General features: G+C 54.5%; 1 protein-coding gene across 11 annotated transcripts in view; it reads right to left on the bottom strand.

Moving 5' to 3' along the window:
• Positions 1-369: 369 nt before the first annotated feature.
• The window catches only part of Bin1 (bridging integrator 1), a 60,845-nt gene continuing 38,859 nt past the window's right edge, over positions 370-22,355 (bottom strand). The window contains exons 7-19 of one of the 11 annotated variants that reach the window (XM_036204880.1): positions 21,721-21,813; positions 17,786-17,871; positions 17,564-17,639; positions 15,937-16,019; positions 12,778-12,928; positions 11,430-11,558; positions 8,064-8,171; positions 7,634-7,657; positions 6,181-6,288; positions 5,215-5,286; positions 4,851-4,961; positions 4,533-4,634; positions 370-984 (exon numbers count right to left, since the gene is read on the bottom strand). In XM_036204880.1, coding sequence (XP_036060773.1) covers positions 877-984; positions 4,533-4,634; positions 4,851-4,961; positions 5,215-5,286; positions 6,181-6,288; positions 7,634-7,657; positions 8,064-8,171; positions 11,430-11,558; positions 12,778-12,928; positions 15,937-16,019; positions 17,564-17,639; positions 17,786-17,871; positions 21,721-21,813 — 1,251 coding nt within the window. In that variant the 3' untranslated portion in view covers positions 370-876. The remainder of the gene's footprint in view (positions 985-4,532; positions 4,635-4,850; positions 4,962-5,214; positions 5,287-6,180; positions 6,289-7,633; positions 7,658-8,063; positions 8,172-11,429; positions 11,559-12,777; positions 12,929-15,936; positions 16,020-17,563; positions 17,640-17,785; positions 17,872-21,720; positions 21,814-22,355) is intronic. The other 10 variants (XM_036204881.1, XM_036204882.1, XM_036204883.1 and 7 more) reach the window with 10 other exon arrangements.

The raw sequence follows: 22,355 nt of genomic DNA, 5'->3' as shown, positions 1-22,355 counted from the left end.
CACAGCAAAGCAGCCCAGTCATCACCCAGAGCAAGACACAGGGACTTCATTCTAAAACCTTAGCGGACCTTCTCTGGAGGCCAGGCTGTTTCTGCAGTCCCGGACACTGAACTTGCCCAGCTGTTCGTGAGGCAAACATGTTTCCAGAGCTGTTGCCAGAGGGGCCATAAGGAGGGGGCTGAGAGGGGCAACCACAGAGCTGGTTCAGCTTCTACCCCACGGAGCATGTGCCCTGAGCCTAGTGGAGGGGACATCCATGCAGAGTCTCCCACCCCCTGTACCTCAGGGACACCGGCAACATCAAGGCCTCACTTGCCCTGGGTCCCACTCACACAACAGAGGCGAAGGAAGACACGTGCACTGTTCCTGGATGGTTTTGTCAGGTTTTGTTTGTTGGTTGTTTTGCTGCATTTTGAACACTAGGGCTTATTTTCAAACAGCACACGGATGGTCTGCAGAGCGGGACCAGGCTGGGCCAGTGTGCAGGCCCCACCCACGGCAGCTGCCAGAAGAGGACCCAAGCCCTGCCCGGTGGCGCGGCCAAGCGTCAGGCAGGTGCGGCGGTGGCTCTGCGCCCCCGGCCCGCCCTGAACATGCGGGCACCGGGAACTAACTAGGAGGACACAGCAGCTTCGGGAACACTGGAGAAGTCCACTGAACTGGGCCGGACGGCTCTTTGGAATACCACCTCATCTTTGGGGGAACATCTCTTGGCTTAGGTCTGTCTCCACTCCCCAATTTCCCGACACTTTTCAAGGGTTTCAAAAACAAAAACAAACAGGAAAGAGAGGAAGAAAAACAAAGAAAAGGAAAGCACACATCTTTTGGGAAAAGGTGTTCACACACCAGAAGGCTGCAGGGGCTCCGCCGCCGCGGTCACTGCACCCGCTCCGTGAAATTCTCCGGGAAGACGCCCCGGCATTTCTCCAGCTCTTTGTGATCATTCCAGTCGCTCTCCTTCACTCCCATGAGCCAGCCTTCATCCTGCGGCCAAGAGAGCACGGGTCACACGGCCCCGCTCAACACACCCTCAGCACACTAAGACCCAAGCAGACCCGAGAGGAGCCAGCCTGCCTGCTATTCTGAATCCTCAGTGCCTGGGCACTGCACTGCTCTAAGCCTCAGCTATGTCCTCTGTACCAGCCCATAACCACCTACCTGCAAATGCATCCCTCCTAGAAGCCAGACCCTTCAGATACAGCCATTGGCCAGGACAGGCCACCAGGACAGGCCACACCCACAGCCAAGGGCCAGGACGGCCACACCCACAGCCATTAGCCAGGACGGCCACACCCACAGCCAAGGGCCAGGACAGGCCCCACCCACAGCCAAGGGCCAGGACAGGCCACACCACCCACAGCCAAGGGCCAGGACGGCCACACCCACAGCCAAGGGCCAGGACGGCCACACCCACGGCCAAGGGCCAGGACGGCCACACCCACAGCCAAGGGCCAGGACGGCCACACCCACAGCCAAGGGCCAGGACAGGCCACACCCACAGCCAAGGGCCAGGACAGGCAACACCCACAGCCATTGGCCAGGACGGCCACACCCACAGCCAAGGGCCAGGACAGGCAACACCCACAGCCAAGGGCCAGGACGGCCACACCCACAGCCAAGGGCCAGGACGGCCACACCCACAGCCAAGGGCCAGGACGGCCACACCCACAGCCAAGGGCCAGGACAGGCCACACCCACAGCCAAGGGCCAGGACAGGCCACACCCACAGCCAAGGGCCAGGACAGGCAACACCCACGGCCATTGGCCAGGACAGGCCACACCCACAGCCAAGGGCCAGGACGGCCACACCCACAGCCAAGGGCCAGGACGGCCACACCCACAGCCAAGGGCCAGGACGGCCACACCCAGCGCTGCCTGGCTCCTCTCACGAGAGCCAAGTCTCTCACCTGTTCTGGGAAGGGGTCCTAAAGGAAGGAGAGCTGTAGGCCATGGAGTTCCACACACTAACTACACCACTGTTCGTCCACACAGACCTTATCCAGCCCTCGGCACTCAAAACACCTGCCTCAGCCCGAAATACAAGCTGAGAGAGTATCTCAGTCTAGTTGTGATTGCTGATGATCAGGGACACATCCTCCCCTCCCCTCCCCTCCTCTCCCTCCCCTCCCCTCCTCTCCCTCCCCTTCCCTCCTCTCCCCTCCCTCCTCTCTTACCCTCGTCTTTTCTCCTCCTCCTCCCTCCAGCTGAAATTTCCCTCCGATTCCACTTTTTTTTTTTTATCAACTCTAAGAAACCTGGAAGGTCTTCTGACTCCTGTGTGTCTCTCTGGAACTGGGTTTCCCAAACCCTAACAACTTCCAAGAGGACCCCAACTGTCCTCCCAAGTCCCCAGACATCTATTAACAGCCAGAAAGTTCTGGAAGTGATAGTAGTTCAAAGTTTCTAATCAGACCTTCTGGAGGGGGTTGTGGGCTGAGAAAGTAGGATTACAAGTTCAAGGCCAGCCTGGACCACAGAGTGAATTCAAGGTCACCTCGGAACAATTTAGTGAGATCCTGACCCAAGATTAAAAATTGAAAGAGGGGGCTGGGGATACAGTGTGGTGGAGGGCATGCTCGTGGCCCTTGGGTCACTACAACACCCAGCACTGAAAAAGGAACGGGGAGGGAGTGTGATGGCTCTGTGGATAAAGGGGCTTGCTGCCAAGCCCAACACCTGAGTTGGGTCCCTGAATCCTACCTGGTGGAATGAGAGGGAAGAGAAAGATTCCTGGAGACTGTTCTCTGGCCTCCACTCATAAAAGAAAGATTCCTGGAAACTGTTCTCTGGCACGCGCGCGCGCGCGCGCACACACACACACACAGACACACACACAGTGTAGTAAAAATGTAAAGCCCCTAGCAGATGGGCCCAACTTTAGACACTATGATGGCTGCTGCCACCTACAAAGTTCATGCTTGAGAACCTTTCGGTTGAAAACCTAAAGGAACAAAACAATCCCATCCTATTGGGGACTGGGATATGGTTGAGTTGGCAGGGTGCCTGCCTGCCTGCCTGGCATTCACCAGCTTCCACCCCTGACACCACGTGAACAAGGCCTGGTGGTGCCTGTCAGCAACCCCGGAACTCTGGAGGCAAAGGCGGGAAGATCAGAACGTCAAGACCATTCCAGGCCAGCCCAAGAGACGTGAGACCTTCTCTCAAAGCAAAACAAAATGTTCTAATAGGTTTACCATTTGATGTTGGGTTGCATTCCCAGTTGTCCCAGGGCACATGTGGCCCATGGGCTGGAGGTCACACACGCCTGCTAGAAGGTCCCAAATCCATTCTGTGACGCCCTTCCATTCCAGCCTGCTTTTCCCTTCAACACTGACTTGCATGGGGGTTTTCTCTGCTGGTCCTCAATATTGAAGTTACAGTGACTGTCCCAAAACTGAGCCATGCCTGGCAAGTTCCTGGGTCATTTGCCATTTTATTCTATCATTATCTGCATTGCTATAGATCTCTGCATTTTATCGACTCTGTATATAACCTATCTCGACTCCTCCAGTACCCATACACAACCTCCCTGGCTGGTGGCCAGGGTTATTCTTCTCAAAGTCCCACCTGGCTAGGAAAGACCCCCGAAGTGGCCAGTAGATACCTCTGGCTTTAGAAGCAGCTGCAGATGGGGCTAGATAAATAAATGGTTCAGTTCCTAAAGTCCTTGTTTCTCGAGCATAAGGATCTGAGTTCAGACCCCAGAATCCACATAAAAAGCCAGAAGAAGGGGCATGTATTGAAATCCCAGCACTGACGGAGAGATGGACTGACCCTATCTCAAAGATATAACATGACTTCTGGGAACAAGTAAGATTGTCTTCTAGCCCACCCCCAGCCCCAACGCGCGCATGCACACACATACACACGCTGCTGCAGCAGATTCAAGCGTGGGTGCTCCCTGCAGCTCAGCCCACACCTACTTAAGGCAAGAGCCAGCCAAGGTGCTCAGTATCTGCCTGGGCCACGAAGGTTCATTATGCCAGCAGTGGCACTGGGGCAGAGGCGGCAGCCACAAGTGAGGAGGGACATAGCACTCACTAGCCCAGGTCCAACAGGGTGCTGTAAAGTTGGCTAACATAAGGAAGTCGCCGCAGTGAGAAAGGTCTAGAAGACCAGCTAAGAACACAGAGTAGAGCCAGCCCAGAAGGCTGATGCGGGCCTAGGGCTCTGTCACTGCAGGCAGGAACAAGCCTGTAGAAGGAAGGCAAGCCCCGTGGCCAGGAGCATGGACAAGACAGGAAAGAAATTCAGATGTAGAAAGTTGGCAGGGCAGCTGCAAGAAAGGAAGTGCAGGACAAGAGGCTAAAAAGAGAGGCACAGACACAGAGGGGACCAATACGAGGGAAAGACGGCCGGCAGCGGGGTAGGGAGAGCAACAGAAAGTAGAGGAAAGAAAAGGGAGCTGCAGGTAAGGGCAGCCTAGCCGTGCCCTGCTACAGTGGGCCTCTGCTGCCCCCTACCGGCCACACCCAACACTGCAGCAGCAGCAGCCCCGGAATGCCCACATTCCCACACCATGCCAGGCTCACCTGCTCCTCCGGGTTCTGGAAAGGGATCACCAGCACCACGTCGCCAGCTTTGAGTTGCAGCTCGTCAGTGTCAGTGGCCGTGTAATCGTGCTGGGCTTGCACCTGTTGGGAAAGCATGTCAGGGGGCTGCGTCCCCCACCCAGCCCACAAAGATGGCGGCTTTTCTTTCCGCTACTCTATACAGCAGCTACAGCACCAAATAGACTCAGAGGCTACCTAACGGAGGGAGCCACGGGGCTCCTGGGCTAAGTGTCTTAGCCTGGAAATGAGGGTGATCCCTGAGGTACGTAGGACAAAGGGTAGCTAGCCGACGCTCACCTTGAACATGAAGCCCGGGGGCAGGTCCAAGCGCCCAGCCCCACTGCTGCCCTCCACGGCACCATTCACAGTTGCTGAAAAGGTCTCCACCACCACAGCCGGAAGTGAGCTCTGCGGACAGGGGATGATGATGATGAGTCAGCCGCACCCATGGCAGTGTGGGGAGAGCCAGGACCACGGGAGGGAAGGGGACGTGTTCATGTCCGGTGCCAAACTACCCTGCCCTGTGCTCTTCCAGGGAACTGTGACCTGCACCGGCATGAGTGAGGAACACTGGGAAGCTGCAGAGAGGCAGAAGACAGACAGCACTGGACAGACAGACAACAGGGAAGAAAAAAACAGGGCATGGTCCCTGCCGTCTTACGGAGGCTGCTTCACTGGCCGCTGTCTCCCCTGGCTCCTGGGCTCCACCCACCACCTCGGAGGCCTCTGCTGGCTGCAACATAAAATGTCAGCGAGGGATCAGACGCAGAGCAGGATGCCATGTCCAGGACACACCGCGGGAAGGCATCGTGCAAGCGAGAGAGCCACCGGTAATGGCCTGGCTGGCTGGCCTAGAAATGTGTCTCACACAACCCAGCAGCGCCCTGCAGGACAGGCTGATCCCTGCACAGGAGGCGACTGGAGAGAAAATGCTGCCTGACACAGAGGTGACAAGAGTGTAAACGGTCTACACCTCAGTGAATGGCACACTACCATGAGTGCTGCCCCCACCTCTGCCTTACAGGCCCTTCCCCCTAAATACCCAGCTTCCTCCTACCCACTCTGCCAGCCATGCTGGCCCCTCACAGGTTAGCTGGAGCCTGCTGCTGGATGGCCTGGACCCACCAAGCATGCTTAGAACACCAGGTAGCCCTTCTCCAGCCCTGGATGCTGCCTTCTCCACGGGTACAGCAGCAGAGCCAGGGCATTACAGCAGACCATGGCCAAAGCTCCACCATGGGGTAACCTCTACCAATACTCAGACTCAGCCACTTTGGAGCACAGGAACATAGTTAATCTACCTTTCTGCCCTCCACTTCCTCTAATGTAACAAAGAAGAAAGTATCTGGTTGATAAGGTTATGATGAAGACAAGCCAAAAAAATTCCAGGAAACGCCTGGAATAACCTGTTAGTTCCTCTGAAACATCCCTCTCTTCCTACTCTGAAGGGCTGCGCTGAGGTAAGAGAGGAGGGGAGGGTGGATGTGATGTGAGCCACGATCACCCACCTTGGGTACCACCACCTAGGAACACCATCCCGGGACCTCTAAGTCTTGTCCTCTGGCTCTTTGTTCACGATACACCCCAGAGATGGGAAGAAGCCAGATGGGAACAAGGGGGCACTTACTTGGGCAGGCCCTGGCTCGGCTGTCTGGCTGGGCCAGGACACAGCAAAGGTGCCCTCAGCAGAACTGGGCTCCCCGGAAGGCAGGATGCCAGCTTGAGTCTCTGTGGACTAGTGACAAGCCACCAAGGTGGGGGAGGGGAGAGAAGGCCAGGGCGTGGGGGGAGGGGGCATATTGGACAAGGGCGGGAGACAAGAGAGGGTGGTCTTGAGTGGCCAGCATTAAGAAGAGATGTGGCCCAGGATAACAGCCTGGTCAGTTTTGTGGGAACAACTGCCTCTCATTGCTCTGGTCCTGCCGCTATCAAGGGGTCAGGCACGTGTGACGCCGCCACACGGCATAACACCTACCAAAATGGTCAGAATGGCCCTGCCGGCCCACTCCAGCCTTATTTCTCTGGCAATTCCAGAAAGCCTTGTGTGTGCATGTGTGTGCGTGTGCATGTGCGTGTGCGTGTGTGTGTGCGTGTGTGTGTGTGTTTCTGTGTATGTGTGCACATATGTGGCATATATGATCTTGTGTGTGGAGGCCAGAGGTTCATCGTCTCTTCAGTCACTATATACTTGGCTTTTTTGAGACAGGGTCTCTCCCTGAACCTGGCACTCACCATTTCAGCGAGGCTGGCTAGCCAGCAGTATCCAGTGATACACCCACCTCTGCCTCCCAGTGCTGGGGTTACAAGCTCGAACCTCCACACCTGACATCTTTTTAAAAGATTCATTTATTATTTACATGCATGTGTGTGTGCACCCATATAATTGTATGTATACCACATGTGTGCAGGGGCCTGCAGAGCCTAGAAGGCATCAGATCCCCTGGGACTGAAATTATTGACAGTTGTACACCACCTAATGTGGGTCCACTGAGCCATCTCTCCAGCCCAATGCCTGGGATTTTTACCTGAGTATTAACAACCAAACTCAGCTAGCACTTAACAGAATGAAGCTCATTAATAGGAACTTTTGAGCCCCCAGAGTCCTGGCTGCTGTGTGGTCCAACAGCACCTGCTACACCGACTGGCCCTTGGCAGACTGTGTCCTGGAACCCAGGTTTTATTATAACCAGTTGCTAGGCACATTCCAAGTGTGAGTCTCTTAGTCTCTCAGAGTCTCTGAATCCCCATGCCCAGGACTCCCAGGAGTGGGTCCCCAGAAAAACAGCTTTCTAAAACTGCCTTGTAGTCAGGACTCCTTGACTATTCTAGATGGCCTACTGGCTACTTGTCAAGGTAAACACCAGCAAGACCTGAAATCTAACCAATGTAGGACCCAGTCTTGAGTTACCAAGGAGCCCGTGCCTGTGGTCCTGATGAAGGGATGGAGTCTTCGTGGCCCCCTGTGCATATGAGCACTTGCATGGATAAGCTAGTGTGCCGTATGCAGATGGGGTGAGTGGGCCTTCACATGTGAAAAAACAGCCCCCGGGGGTGTGGTGCGGAGCAAATGTGCAGCTTACCTCCCAGAGGTCCCATGGGATTGGCTGAGGGCAGCAGTAATGAGAAGAGGACACAGTCAGAACAGAGGTTAGAGACAGGGACGCAAGCAGACCCAGGGACACCCCCCCGCACCCAACCCAGCAGGCTCCAAGTTGGTCTCTGAAGAATTCGGATCTCAGCTCAGGGAGGCCCACAAAATGACTAATGAAGGGGTAAGGTGCTGGAGGGTCCAGAGGTTGTCGGGCGTGTCCTGAGTGAGAGTAGCCCAGGTAGCTCACATCTACTCTGCCCTGCCTCCGAAGGAGGTGAGAGGACCAGGGGCTAGGACACTGGGCAAAGGCCAAGTGACCTGTCCCCTCACCCCCAAAGACTTGAGTCTATGTGGCTCACACAGGCCCAAGGCCTGGTCCTGAGGCTGATGGGCCATGGGCATCGGTGGGCACAACCAACCTGGCCAGAGGGTGTGGGTGCCTTCACAGGGCTTGCCACTGGCAGAAGGGGGTCGAAGTCCAGGTCTAGTAGACTGGCCTGCTCTGAGAAAGGCCCAGGGGCCTCGAACTTGGTGACAGCAGCAGAGGGAGAAAGCAGTTAGTAAAACACAGAGCCTATGCCGTGTGCACACAGAGGAAAACTGACGCACACACACTTGCACACATGCATGAGAAAGTACTGACCACAACTACACAAACTAGTACAGGCTCCAACCTCCATGAAGATACCTGACCCCCACTAAGGCATCCAATATCTGACCAGTCTTTTCCAGCAGCCAAGACCAGATAGATCACTCTCATCTCCTCTCTGCCCTTTGCCTCCACAAGCTCACCAGACTTGGCCCCTGTGTATCAAGAGCAGCACAAGGCTGTGGCCTGGGCTGGACATGCCCACCTCAGTCTCCCAACCAAGAGGCCCCCATGTCAAAGAATTCACACTGGCACCCAGCCAAGCCACCCTCTGGGACACCCCAGCCTGCCATCCATCTCGATACATGCCTCAAGGGCATCTTCAGTGTGGGATCCCAATGTTAGGGAGCTTGGGGGTACCTGCATTACCACTATAGACCACACGTACAGATACCTCCAGATTCCCTTTTGGGGGACCTGGCTGCAGCCCAGCAGTATACATGCAGCTAGTACTCCACCAACAATATAAAGCTCCAATGTACCCCAGACTAGCACATCATGGGAGGTGTCTCTCTCCAGATCCTCGAGGGAGACTCTTGAACAAGTCAATAGCAGCTGACCAGGATAGGCTTCCAACACTGGGAGGGTGCTGGGCAGAGGGACTGCAGGCCTGCAAGATCAGGCCACCAACTTCTTACCTCCACTTGCTTTCCATGGGAGCCCAACTCAGAGAGGGTGTCCCAGGCCTATGTCCATCCCAATCAAGAGAAGCTGGAAACTGTGATGTGGCCTGCGGCTCTTCAGAGGAGCCTCTATCGTCCCGAGGACACTAAGAACCCACACAGCATGAAAATCTGGGATCCCTTCAATTGGGCCAGGTCAAGTAGACCCACTTCCCAGAACAAGTAGCCTCAGGTTGACCCTTAGCTGACTTTTCTTCCAGTTCAGCCTTGTTTGGAAGCTGGCCTAAAGACATCATGGCTCCAGGACTTTGAGGTGTCTCCCAGCCAGCATGAGGCAGGCACCTCTGTCATAAAGCCACCAACCTCATCCCTTCCACCCTTCTTAGATGTCACCCAAGCCCAGACAGCAATACTCCTGAAGTACTGTCGGGGCGGGGGCGGGGGGGGGGGGGGGGGCACCATCAGGGTGTTGCTCATCTTCTCTCAGTCCTGCCTGTGGCAAACAACTCTTTCCCACACCAGACCAAGACACTGGATGGATGCAGACTGCTCACCACATCACACCAAGCAGCCTATTAGCACCAGCACCATGGACAACATGAGCCCGCCCCCACTCATGCATACTGCCCAAAGTGCGCTTCCAACCCGGCAGACTGGTGGCCCTGGCTCCCCGAAGATGGACATGAGCAGCAGCACGCAAGGCATGCGATGACGGGGGGGGGGGGGGGGGGGGGGGGGGCGCACACACATGGAGTCTGGTGGGCCGTTCTCTGGCTCCCTCCGACACATGACCACGGTAAGCTCTACATCAGGTCCCTCTGCAGGTAAACGGGGTGCATTTGAAAACCAAACTAGACCGGTACGAGTAAGTAGATATGCCATTATAACACGAATTGCTAAATGGTTCTTTTTATATATATAAAAAAAAAATCTCGGAGCCAGAATATGGGGTAAATACTGAAAGGCCAGAAAGACAAAGGAACAAGCCACCTTTTACCTCTAGGACTCCTAAAAAAAAGCCTGAAAAGCTTTCCTCAGCCAAAGACTTTAGTTTCTATCTCCTCACGCCTTATACACCTGGGATTAAAGGTGTGTGTGCTTCCCAAGCAAAGGCATGAGATCTCAAGTATTGGGATTAAAGGAGTGTGCCACCACTGTCTGGCTGTTTCTCTCCTAGACTGAGTCAATCTCGTGTAGTCCAGGGTGGCTTTGAACTCACAGAGATCCAGATGGATCTCTGCTTCCCGAGAGCTAGGATTAAAGGTGTTGTGCCACCACTGCCTGGCCTCTATGTTTAATCTGGTGGCTTGTTCTATCCTCTGATCTTCAGGTAAATTTTATTAGGGCACACAATATATCACCACATGCCAACTCCATTCAGCATCTGCTACTTCCCATGATATCCCATCTCTCTCATCTTAAACGTGTGCCGGTCACCTGCCCAGCAAGGCTCAGGCATGCCCAGGAAGGGTAGGCCCCACAAGAAGCTAGCCTGGAGATTTTCAGCACCTTTCCCACACTGCTTATTCCTACCTGCCTCTTCACCACCCTCGTGCATAGAGGCACTTGGCTCCACCACACAGTCCTTCCATGGGAGCTGAAGGCCCACCCTCTCTAGGTTCCTGTTTCAGTGGCCACTGTTCTCCATGCCGAGTTGCCTCTTCCACATCCCCACCCTCAGACCCTGTCCGCCTTCTCCAGATATCTGGGTTTATACAAACCATCCTGGGGAAGGTAGAGTCTAGAGACACCTGGGAAGGGCGCTGGCCAAGTCCCCCAGAGTCTAGACTCAAAAGTGGAGCCTTGCATGGAAGGCTAGAAGGCCTAAGGCCAGCTTGAAACGGACCTGATCACCCCAGGCTGGTCTGAAGGTGTGTCAGCCTACTCCAGTCTTAACAAGATGTTTTTCCGCCACCTAAGGCACCTCTCTCTTTATCTCCATCTGAGGGTGGGCATTGCATGACACTTACAAACAGCAGCCCTGACAGGTTAAGTCTCTGCACCTTGGTCATTGTAGTATGCAGCAGGGCTCTGCCTGATGCTTACCATTGCCAGCCACCTGCACCACTTAGTGAGTCTGGGTCTAATCCCTTCCGGCCTCGTTCTGATATCTCTAACTTAAGCGATGTCTGTGAAGCCTTCCCAGGCAAATGTCATCCGCACCAGGGAACGTCCTATGGCTGCCCAACCACTCCATGTCCCCATGATAGCATCAGTCACTGTGAGGTGCCTGCCAAGCTGACCATCGCCACGAGAAACAGGGAAGATCTGTCACTGTCACATCCCTTTGCCTAGCCATGGTGCATGCTCGGATGGGTAGGATGGATGATGATGATGATGGGAGAGGGGAGATGCACAGATCAAAGATGGAGGCTCCAGCCCATCTCTCCAGCCAAATCCTTGACTCTCGAGAGAAGCTTAGAGTTCAGGGTTGGAGATGGAAGGCCCATGCACGCTCTGAGAGAAAGAGTGAGGTAAGGAGAGAAGACTGGGCCGCGGTGGACACGGCTGACCTGGGAGGGGGTGGTCACGCTGATCTCGGGGACAAATGCATCATCAAAAAGGCTGAGAATCTGCTCCTGCTTCATCTCCTTGGATGGGGTGTGTTTGGGAGGCGGAGGGACAGGTGGGCCTTTCCGGAGCTGTGGGCCAGCAAGGGGGAAGCGTGGCAGGCGTGGCAGGGCGCGGCACAGGGAGACAGAGACAAAGCCATGGTTACGTTAGTCAGTCACTCCCAGGCCACCGAGGAGAACAAACAAAAGTCATTGCTCCCCTAAACAGACACCAAGAGGACAGGCCACCCCAAGGGAAGAGACCAAGACTGGAGGTCCAAAACCACTGTGCAAATAGAAAGGGGAGGGGACAGAAGCAAAGGGGGTAAACAAAGGCAGAGCAGGTGGACCAACGGGTCTCAACACCTAACATGTTCCCATGGGCCACTAGGTCTGCCCTACCTAACTAGGAGGGAACTTGATTGAGTTAAGGCCCCCTCCCCTGCCCATCTCTGCCCTCCCACACACCTTACCTCCTCTTCCCTAGGCTGGGGCCACCTAAAAGGAGCTCCAGCCCTGGCTCAGGCTCAGCCCAAACGAGGTCCCCGCAAGGACCACACATATGCAGCCCAGGTGAAGGACTACCCTAATCATGCCTTCTGCCCATTTGCCCAGGGCAGCGAAAAAGACCCAGTGAACAGAAGTGTGGCCAGCACAGGCCTGGGATCCTAGCTCACCAAGGGCAGCACACTGTTCAGGTGTGGGTTCTCAGAGCCCCTCTTGGAACTCGCTGTCCTAATTTCTCATGAACAGGAGCAAGAGGACTCAGTCCTCTCAATCCCACCCAGCTGCTAGCTCCCGGGACCTCTGCAGGAACCCAGAGGGCATGATGGAACAGGACAGGATGGGGACACCTGTCCCCTCTGCCCCGTCCCCACCTTTCCTCACAGAGCCCACTCTCTTTCTGTTCCTTCAATGGTCCTGTGAGACCATCCAATAGGGTTCTTCTCTCAGTCCCTGCCAGAGAAAGGGCAAGACATCCTGAGTCTGGAGAGATACTGGGTACTCGGGGGCCGGACAGCCGGAGCAACTGTCTAGGAAAGGAGAGAGGTCAAGAGTCAAAGAAACAGGACAGGGAGACGGGACAGGTGCTCACGTCTATGGATGGGAATGTTTACAAATACCACCGTCAAGTAGGCCAAGGCCACTGAGAAAGTCTAGGTTCAGTGGAGCCCATGCAGACTGAGGTCAGAACCAGTCCTCCATGGAGGGGAGCCTCAGGCTGGGGATGATGGAGAAGGGGGAGGAGATAAAAGCTGAGGAAGAGAAGGATAAACGGACAGGTCATGGAGACAACAGATATGCCTACCTGAGACGGGGATTTGGGGATGGTGGCCCCAGGTGAGGCCCCACTGGCCGCCGGCTCTGGTTCATGGTTCACTCTGATCTCAGGGGTAGCAGCAGGGGAGCCATCTGGAGGAGGTGAAGGGCTCTTGTTCCCTTTCTCAGGTACATTGTCACTGTAGAAGGACAAAGAGAGAGGGGTACAGTAGGACAAAGAGCTAGTTGTGAGCACCCTGTGGGTGTCCATGGGGAATCACATGTGTGTATTCATGAACTCTGTGGATCTACATGTGGAGCTGTGTATGCATGTGTGAGGCCCATGGATCTGCATGTAAAACTGTGTACATATGTGAGCCCCTGGGATCCACATGTGGAGTTGTGTACATGAGTGAGCACCATGGTCCTGTGCGTAAAACTGTGCATGCCTGTTGAGCCCCATGGATCCACATGTCAAAAGAAATTGTGTGCTGATCTGTGTCCAGTGGAACCCCTGTGAATCCCTTTCTGGAAATGAGAGCATGTAGAGATTGGAAGTGAAAGGAACAGGGTATGCTCCTATGTGGCTCATAGGGGGCTTGCCTTCAAATCAGGGGTGCACCAGTGAGCATAAGTCTCTTCCCCACCTATGCCTAAATGCCCAATGTCCACAGCACAAGCAAGCCAAACATCCTAGAGGCAACGTGAGTCTCTCTCATCAGACAGTGGTCTGCCCACTCAGCCTATCCCTGACCTGCTCCAGCAACCTCTGCACGACCTTCCCACCTGCCTCTTCCCATCTGCACACATTTGACCACAGCCCAGGAGCCCTCACTACCTCTACACTTTCCTTCCCACAGTTCCTGAACTTAGTGCACACCCTGGAGAAAGGTCCCAGGCAAGGCTGGCATGAACCAACCCTGGTGGCTTCATTGCAGAGAAGCGGGCAAAGTGAGCAGCAGGGTCCACTTGGGAACAAGAAGGGTCAGGGATATGCAGTAGGGCTCCTGGACATGCAGGGGCAGGGGGTCCATTGGTGTTTGGGAGCCATAGCGGCTACCGGCCACCACACGCCTACTGAAGTGAAATAAATCGGCATTACCATCTCAGCTTCTAGGATCACAATGGACACATTTCAGCTGCTCAAGAGCCACTTGAAACAACTACGGTGTTGACATGTTGTAGATCTAGACACTCTAGAAGAAACACTGGACTGGTACCCCCTGAGGCGGCCTTGTTCTATGGGGGTGCACTTGCCTCCCTAAAGAATACATAACAGGCCAGGTAGCAGTGGCGCACGCCTGTAATCCCAGCCCTCAGGAGGCAGAGGCAGGTGGATCTCTGTGAGTTCGAGGTCAGCCTAGTCTATAGAGCGAGATCCAGGACAGGCACCAAAACTACACAGAGAAACCCTGTCTGGGGGGTGTGGATAACAATGTAGAATACAGTGTACCTGGGGATGTCTTCAACTGTGTGGCCCCTTGTCCCTGCTCAGTACCTTTTCTACCTATATGCTGGTGGCCAGCAGCAGTCCAGGGTGGAATCCAGGGTGTGCACTACACTAACCCTCAACCCCCCTGCCCTGTACCTCCTACCTCCCTGGTATCCCAGGCCCTCCATCCCCTCCTGACACATGTCCCCAAGCAACAGGACACACGGGCAGGTTAGGGGTTAGTGGGGCCCGCAGCAGGGCACAGGTCACAAGGCACATGCGCAGTCAGGGAGGGGCCCAGAGGCCCATGGCACTGCACTCAATGGCGGTACCTGTTCTTCTTTCTGCGCAGCCGTGAGAACAGTTTAGTTTTCTTTCTGCGGGGATGGTGGGGTGTGGATGCTTCATTTGGAGGAGCCATGGGAACTAGGTCTTCCTCTTTCACCTTCTCCCTCTTTTCAGCTCAGGGGCCTCTAGGAAATGGCCTGCCCTCTCCTGCCCCCCCTACCTCAGCCTGACCCGTCCATCTCTGACCTTTCAGCCTGTTCTAGACCTTCCCACACTGCCCTCAGCCTGCCCCTGAACTCTGCCTGTTCTCCACCTTCCTCGCTCTGCCCCGCCCCCAGGATTTCCCTCCACCTCTCCTAGCCTCCCCTCCCAGGATTTGCCTCCCCCCTTCCCCTCCCCCCCTGCCCTCCATCTGCGCCCCATGCTCCTCCTGCCTGTCCTGTGTCCCTGCCTGCCAAGTGCAGTTGCTGACAGATCCTGGAAGGCTACAGGACGCCAGGGTGGGGCACAGATGGGCAACCTTAGCGGTGATGTGTGGACAAGAACCTGCTTACCCAGCCTGGGCCCCACAACCTTTCCAACTGGATAAGGCCTTTCTAAAGTGACTACAGACTCTTCACATCTACCCACCTTTCCCCCTCCTCCCCGCCCCCATGCTCCCCAGGACACCTGCAGACTCCTCTCTGTCAACTGCATGTTTTATTTTCAGGGGGAGAGAAAGGAATAAGACTGTTTGCTGAAATGTTCCGAAGTTCTGGGTAGCGGACCAGTTATCCAAGAATTAGAGACCTTGCAGGCACATCGGATGATGCTTACAGTGCGGTCTACACGGTGTGCAGTTTACACACACTCAAACTTACACAAACATACACGATCAATACCTCCCGCCTCCCTCTCTCTCTCCCTTCTCTCTCTCTCTCTCTCTCTCTCTCTCTCTCTCTCTCTCTCTCTCTCTCTCTCTCTCTCTCACACACACACACACACACACACACACACACACACACACACACACACACACGAAGGAATGCAATACCAGACTCCAGGTTGTCTCTGCTGCCTCCCCTCTTCCTCAGGGGACAGGACCCCCTAGCAGCTGCCCAGGAAAGTCAGCAAAGGACAAAGCACCAGGGCACTGCCCCCACCCATCCTTGGCCCTCACCTTGAGCAGGAGGCAGGAAGGCTGGTCCACCAGGAACCACAGCCTTCGGTCAACAACCAAACCCTGTCTCCACCCTGTCCTCTACTCTACAAAGGCCCCGGGGTCTGCAGGCTCCCTAGCCGCATTCCTTCGTCCACAGAACAGGACCACAGGAGCCAGAGACGCTTCCCGATGCCAGGAGGCAGGGCTGGAAGGTTCCAAGAGACCCAAGGTCGAACCCGTGCAGACCGAGGAGGACAAGAGAGAGAGTCTTAGGAAGCAGCTGCCCTGTAGTGCCTGCCATCAAGTCACAGGGCCCCACAGACCTCACCCTCCCTGCCTTCACCCACCTGGGCTGGGCCTTGACTGTGAAGGTGTTGCTTCCATGCTGCTTCTCTAGGCTGACCAGGACGTCATTGAGGTTCTGGTTGAGCTGTGGGAGGAAGTGAACGGAAGCAGGCTGGGACAGTTGCACCTTCTGCAGGAATTCCTCCATCTCCTCGCTGCTGCCTCTGCCTCTACCAGGAGCAAGCTCCTCTGCCCCCATCAACGGAAGAGGAGGCCAGCACCACGAACCCCAGACAACCAACAGCCCGGAAATCAGGGGACACGAGCTGTAGTGTTGAGAGCTACCATTTCTGAGGGCCACCTTTTCTCTCTTGCTCTTTAAGTGGATATCCCAAATGCCACACAGAAGTCTACTGCTTCACTTTTCCCCAGCTGCGGAAAAGGAGGACGCTTGTCTAATGTTGACTGAACCAAAGGCTTTGCACGTGGTAGGTAACCTACCGAGCCACATCCTCAGCTCTTTGTCCATTTTAGTTTGAGACAAGGTCTCACTAAGTTGCCCAGGCCTCAACCTTCCCATTTTCTTACGTAGTCTCCCTACTTGCTGGATTTCAAGCACAAGGCACTTCACCATTTTATTTCTTAAAACTCGTTTCTGCAGATTGCAGATTTAATGTTTGTTAATCCTAGTTATTAAAGTCATCTTGCCAAGAAGCTTCTAAATCATCCTACCTACCTACCACTTTCAGAAATTCCTCCAAAAGGTAGGAGGTTTGTCCCACACAGACCGTGGTTCTCATCCCTAATAACATTTCTCTCTTTGTTCTGGCCACTAGGAAGGGCTGAAATTTTTCTCCTACTTATACATAATTCTGTCTTCTGTGCCTTGGGCTAACTTTGTAGAAAGGTTTTGATTATTTTTTCCCACATATGTATTTACTACTGGAGACAACTCTGTAGAGTCCATTCTCTCCCTCCACCATCATTTAAATTCCAGGGACTACACTCAGGTCACCAACCAGGCCTGTGTGATAAGCACCTTCGCCCACTGAACCATCTCAGCAGTCCTAACTGTGGTATGCTTTGCCTCAAGTCTTTTAGGAGGAGAAGGGAAAACGGGAAGAAAAGAGGGGCCTTAAACAGCAGGGCTGTGTTCAGGAAAAGGCCCCAAACCAGCTCGTCCTCTTCAGCCCCCAAACCTGGGGTCCACCTTCATCACTTCATCCTTCTGGGTCCAAGAGACAAAGTCAAAACAGCCACCAGGAGTGGCAGGTGTCTCCAACGGCCGTGTGACACTGCTTCCATTCTAAATACAGCATAGAAGTGTGAGCTGACCACGCCTCCTCTGCCACATTCAGGGAGAGAAGTAGCCCATTTCACTATCTCAAGAAACACAGGAGACTTTTCTTACTACAAAACTTTCTCGTCTCTTATTTATTGTTTTCCTACAGATGGAGGAAAATATCCATCACCATTTCTAGCCCTTAGTTCTCAGAGTTGCCTGAGAAGGTGATTATAGTTACAGACGGGGCTGATCACATTTCAGCAACGTGGGTCCAGGCAAGAAGAACAGGACACGGCATGGCAGGCTGGGGCTGGACTGGACCACCCACAGCCGCCCTCGGAGTGCCCAAGCTCCCCATCTCTGCCTCTGACCGACCCTCTTGCGCTGCAGATCGCCCAGCCTACCTTACTCATCTCTTTATGGAAGTTTTCCTCCAAGCCTGCGATGCTCTGGAACGTGTTCACATAAAAACCTACACGGCTGCCGGAGGGAGAGGAGGTGATATGGTGAAAACCACACGTGACTGCAGGTTGCATCCTCAGAGACGCAGGCAGGTGCACCTGGAGCGGGCAGGTGGACCCAGGGCCAGGCTGGCCACCAAGTATATGGACCCCTCCTGACTTCACCTGTTCCACAGGGATGGCAGCTCCTCCTGCAGGTCCACATTCATCTCCTCGAACACCTTCTGGGCTTTGATGAGCTCCTCCTCTGCCTGGGATGGAAAGGCAGTGGGGTATGTTAGCCGCTGTCTGGAATTCTGCCCTGGGGAGCTGAGGCAGACCTACCCCAGGAGCTGGTACCCTCGCCTGCCTGGTTGCAGGCCTCAGCAGGATAGACACTAGACAGGATGTGGATACCCACCCAGAACCTCCCACTGGAGACCTAGGGGCTCCTACAGCTAGGCCTAAGAGGAGACTCTGAGAATGAGAGAGCTGAGCTGCCATTCAAAGAGGAGGGTTTAGAGGGAAGATCAATAAGAAAGCTGGGGAGATGGTTCAGTTGGTAAAATACTTGCAGGATAAGCTTGATCCTCAGCACCCACATAAAAAGCCGGATGTGGAAGAACACATCTGAAATCCCAGTTCTGGGGAGGTACACCTGGGAAGATCCCTGGAGCTCACTGGCTAGCGGCTGAACTGAACCAATGTGCCTCAGGTCCCAGTGAAAGATCCTGTCTCAAAATATTACTGTGGACAACTTCTCAGGGACAGTACGGGAACTTGACCCCTAGCCGAAACACACATACACAGAGGGGTGTGGGGGTTGGAAGGAAACAACCTAGAGAGCTGGAGCACAGAGGCAGACCCCAGACTCAACAGAACCCTGCCTGCATTAACTCCCTTGAGCCAAGTGTCAGCCCTGAGACTCAGCTAGTACCTTCCTGCTTTTTATGACCCCTCCCGATGGTTCCTGCTTGCTTCCTTAGGGCCAGAGCCTGCTTGTCTTTGGTTTCCAGCTTCTCTTTACTTTCCTGGGGAAGGTTCGACCCCCATACAAATCCCTGTCCTATGACCAGTATCTCTACGAAGGGCAAAGGAATTAGGCAGGGAGGAGGGAGCTGGGCTGAGGTGCCCATGCCCGGTGCCCATGATTCTCCCTACACTTCTTATTCTACAGAGGGCTCACATCTTCCAAGCAGTGGTACTAGACCCCAGCACCAGGTGGAGCTGTGAGTCACACAGACAGGGCTTTTAAGAGTGACCCAGATTCAGGTCTGACTCACAGCCCAGGCGCCTCATATTCTAAGGCTAGTGTGGGACCACAGCTGGCCAGAATACCACTCAGACAAAAATCACACTTTTTTCCCTCCAGGCCCAGCTGGTGACTCCACCCAGCTTAAGGTACACCAGGACCAGCCCGCTGAACACCCAGCCCCAGTGTACCCCAAGCCGGAGCCTTGGATGAAATAAGAGAAGAGGCCTCCATGGCTTCTGATCACCATACGCTCCAGATAACACATGGGCTCCTAAGTGTATGGCATTAGAATCTAATTAAAAAGAGAGGGAACAACCCTTAAACGCGAGGCTGGGAAGACAGTTCAGGAAATTCGGTGCTTACTGTTCATGCATAAGGACTTCAGTCTGATCTCTCAGAACCCACTTTAAATTTAGGGGCAGGAGGCAGAGAGATGGCTTAGTAGTTAGGTTAAAGGTTGCTTTCTGCCCATCCAGAGGACCCAGATTCAGTTCCGGCACCCACATCAGGAAGGTCACGCTGGGTGGTGGTGGCACACGCCTTTAATCCCAGCACTCGGGAGGCAGAGCCAGGCAGATCTCTATGAGTTCGAGGCCAGGCAGATCTCTATGAGTTCGAGGCCAGCCTGGTCTACAGAGTGAGTTCCAGGAAAGGTGCAAAGCTACACAGAGAAACCCTGTCTCAAAAAAAAAAAAAAGAATAAGAAAAAGGAAGGTCACAACCCCTGTTAATTCCATCTCCAGGTGATCTGACTCCCTCTTTTAGCCTCTGAGGGCACCCCCAAAGATGGCACGCGCTCGGGAGGAAATGTCTGTCTAAACACAAATAATTCCCTTGGGACAGGTCAGATCAGAGCTGGGAGGCTCTCAGCACTGGTCCAGTGCCCCAGCAACACTTCGTAGAGCAAGGACAGGTCCACTTTAAATCTCTCAAAGTCAGGGCCTGAGTCCTTTGATATGCGTCTCATATCCTGGCCTTCTAGGAAGCACTTGGAAGGCTCCTATACACACTATACCACAATCACCACACGTGAGGAAGCACTTAGAAGCAATAGGGCAGGACAGAGCGGTGGGGTAGTCCAAGAGGCCTTGCAGCCCCCCATGCCTTTCTCCATTCTAAAGGCAAGCCGCTGACTAGACAGACCGGACCAGTCTTGCAGGCTAGCCCAAGAGGCTGGAACAAGTCTGGAGAGCTCCCAGGACCAATCAGGGCCATAAGAAGCCAGTCAGTTCTACAAGCTCAGTTGGCAGGGGACACTGTCTCCTAAAGTCAAGTCCACGCTCAGGGCAGGTTAGGGTCCCAAGTTCAAGTTCACAGTCAGCCAGCTGCCCACTGGTGACAAAGGCAACTCCATAGCTGCTCCATTTTCCCAGTTAACATTAGAAGAGGAGGAACCAAAAAGAAAGAGAAGTCACATGGGAAAAATGAACCATCTACATTTGAAAAGGTGACCCCTGTGCCTCAGTTTCCCCTACAGTGAATTGAGAGGGCTACCCCAAGCAGGATCACACACACACACACACACACACACACACACACACACACACACACACACATCTTAGGAGCCCTAAAGCATCAGGCAGACCCCATCCCAAGCCCTAGGGCACCCCAGGGGCCTCTCCGACTCATTCAAAGTACTCCACCTTGTCAGGAAGGAACACACATAAACTTGGCTTCAGCTCTACCCCCTATGCCCTCTCAGCCCATATACCTTCTGACGCTCCTCCTGCTCTACCTCCCAAGACTGCTTGGCTGTTTTCCAGACCTGTGCCCACAGGCTCTGAGTGACCAGTCACCTTGATCCTAACCTTGGTGATTCCAAAGTTAGCCCTAAGCCTAGGCCTTCAAGAAATTAAGCAGTGGGTCGGGTCAGAAAGTAGGCAGTTAGCCATGTCAGGTTGGAGCTCCCTCCCTCCCCCTCCTGAGCATTTGATATGTGTGCTTGGAGATGATGAGAAATCCGACCTCTTCGTGGGTCAAGTCTCAGCTACCTGCCTCATCCCCACTATAAAGTGTTTCCTGAGTCTCAGCAAGGTGGGAAGGAAAAAAAAAAATGTGGTCCACCTCTCTTGGTCTACCTGCCTCTCCTCCAGCAGACCCCAGGCAAACTTTAGTCAGTTCAGGTTCAGGACACCAAGAGGACTGTAGGATCCACTGGCAAGGTAGCGGTATAGCCCAGAGTCCAGTAGAAACTCCCTTAAAACCTTTCTCTTGCATGTAACCTCCAAAGGATGACCCTTCGGGACCCAGGTCTCCCTGATAGGTTTCCCATCCCAGCCAGAACACAGAGGCCTCCTGGAGTCTCCTCCAATGGCCAGGTCCCAAGCCGTCTGTAGCAAGGACCACCTACATGGAGTTCAGGCCAACAACCATGTTAACCACTCCGGGGCTCGAGTTAGGCACCCCAATCAGCTACAACCAGCTGTGGGATCCTGGGAGTAAGAGTGACTCTGGGGGCAGATATGTCTCCTCAGAATATCCAGAATAACTTGGGAGGTCCAAACAGCTCAAGGAACAGGGTCGGAGTCCCCAAGGAAGGCAGAAACTCAAAGGTGTTCCTGGTTGGGGCAGTACTGGATGTCAGCCATCTGAAGAAAGCATTGACCTGGGTGGGTGTCCAGGCCAGCCACAACTCCTAGGCCCCAATCTGCCAGGACACCTCTCAGAGGCATCTGAAAGGCCCACCTCACCCCACCCTGTGCCACAGGCCTCCAGCCCAGACTCCCCTGTCTGCCTCCAAACCCCAGAAAGAAGATAAGCCCTCCCTTAACCCAGGGAGGCCTGCAGAGGCTGGGCAGAGAGATACCCAGGAGAGGACAACAGACCAGAAGGCGTCAGCACGTGCACGGTTAGAAGCCAGTATCACCTGATTTCGGAGCAGGTTAGTTTGAGCTACAAGATGAGCCTGTAGTTTGCCTTGGCACCACTGGGGGGCGGCTTTCTCAAGCAGCGAGACAGGCTGGGGGCAGGGAGGGAGGGAAGGAGAGGTCAAGGCAAAGGAGAAGGGAGAGACAGGAGGAAGGTGGGAGGAAAAAAAAAAAACAAACAGAGACATAGATAATTAAACACCAAGCCCACAATCCCACACAGAGACAGACAGGCAAGCCAGCCCCCATCCAGAGGCCAGCCCGCAGCAGGTATTGCTTCTCCACCTTCCCAACCCCCAAGCCTGAGAAAATAAGGGGAATCCCCCCCTCCCAAGGAGGCATGGAAAGAGGGGCTGAACTGCAAAACCACGATAAGAGGAATAAGCAGGGTAGAGGGGTTCAGCACGCAGGGCTTTGCCACCCCCACCCCCACTCACCACAGGTCTATGAGACCAGCCCTGTGACCAGCCCACAGGCTTGTTCCAGCAAGACAGGGTCACATCGGATCCCATGACAGAATTCCACTCGGTGCATTAAGCACCACGCCAGGGAAACCCAAGCTGGGTCTATTCTCATTCTGGAAAACTGCCTCAGAGCAGGGTAAAAGGGCAGAAAGAGGCCGGCAACAGCCCCC

Source organism: Onychomys torridus, chromosome 13 (assembly GCF_903995425.1).
Source record: "Onychomys torridus chromosome 13, mOncTor1.1, whole genome shotgun sequence".
NCBI classification, from domain to species: Eukaryota; Metazoa; Chordata; class Mammalia; order Rodentia; family Cricetidae; genus Onychomys; species Onychomys torridus.
Note: the sequence above shows the minus strand (reverse complement) of the source record. Positions and strands in the feature narration are given on the sequence as shown.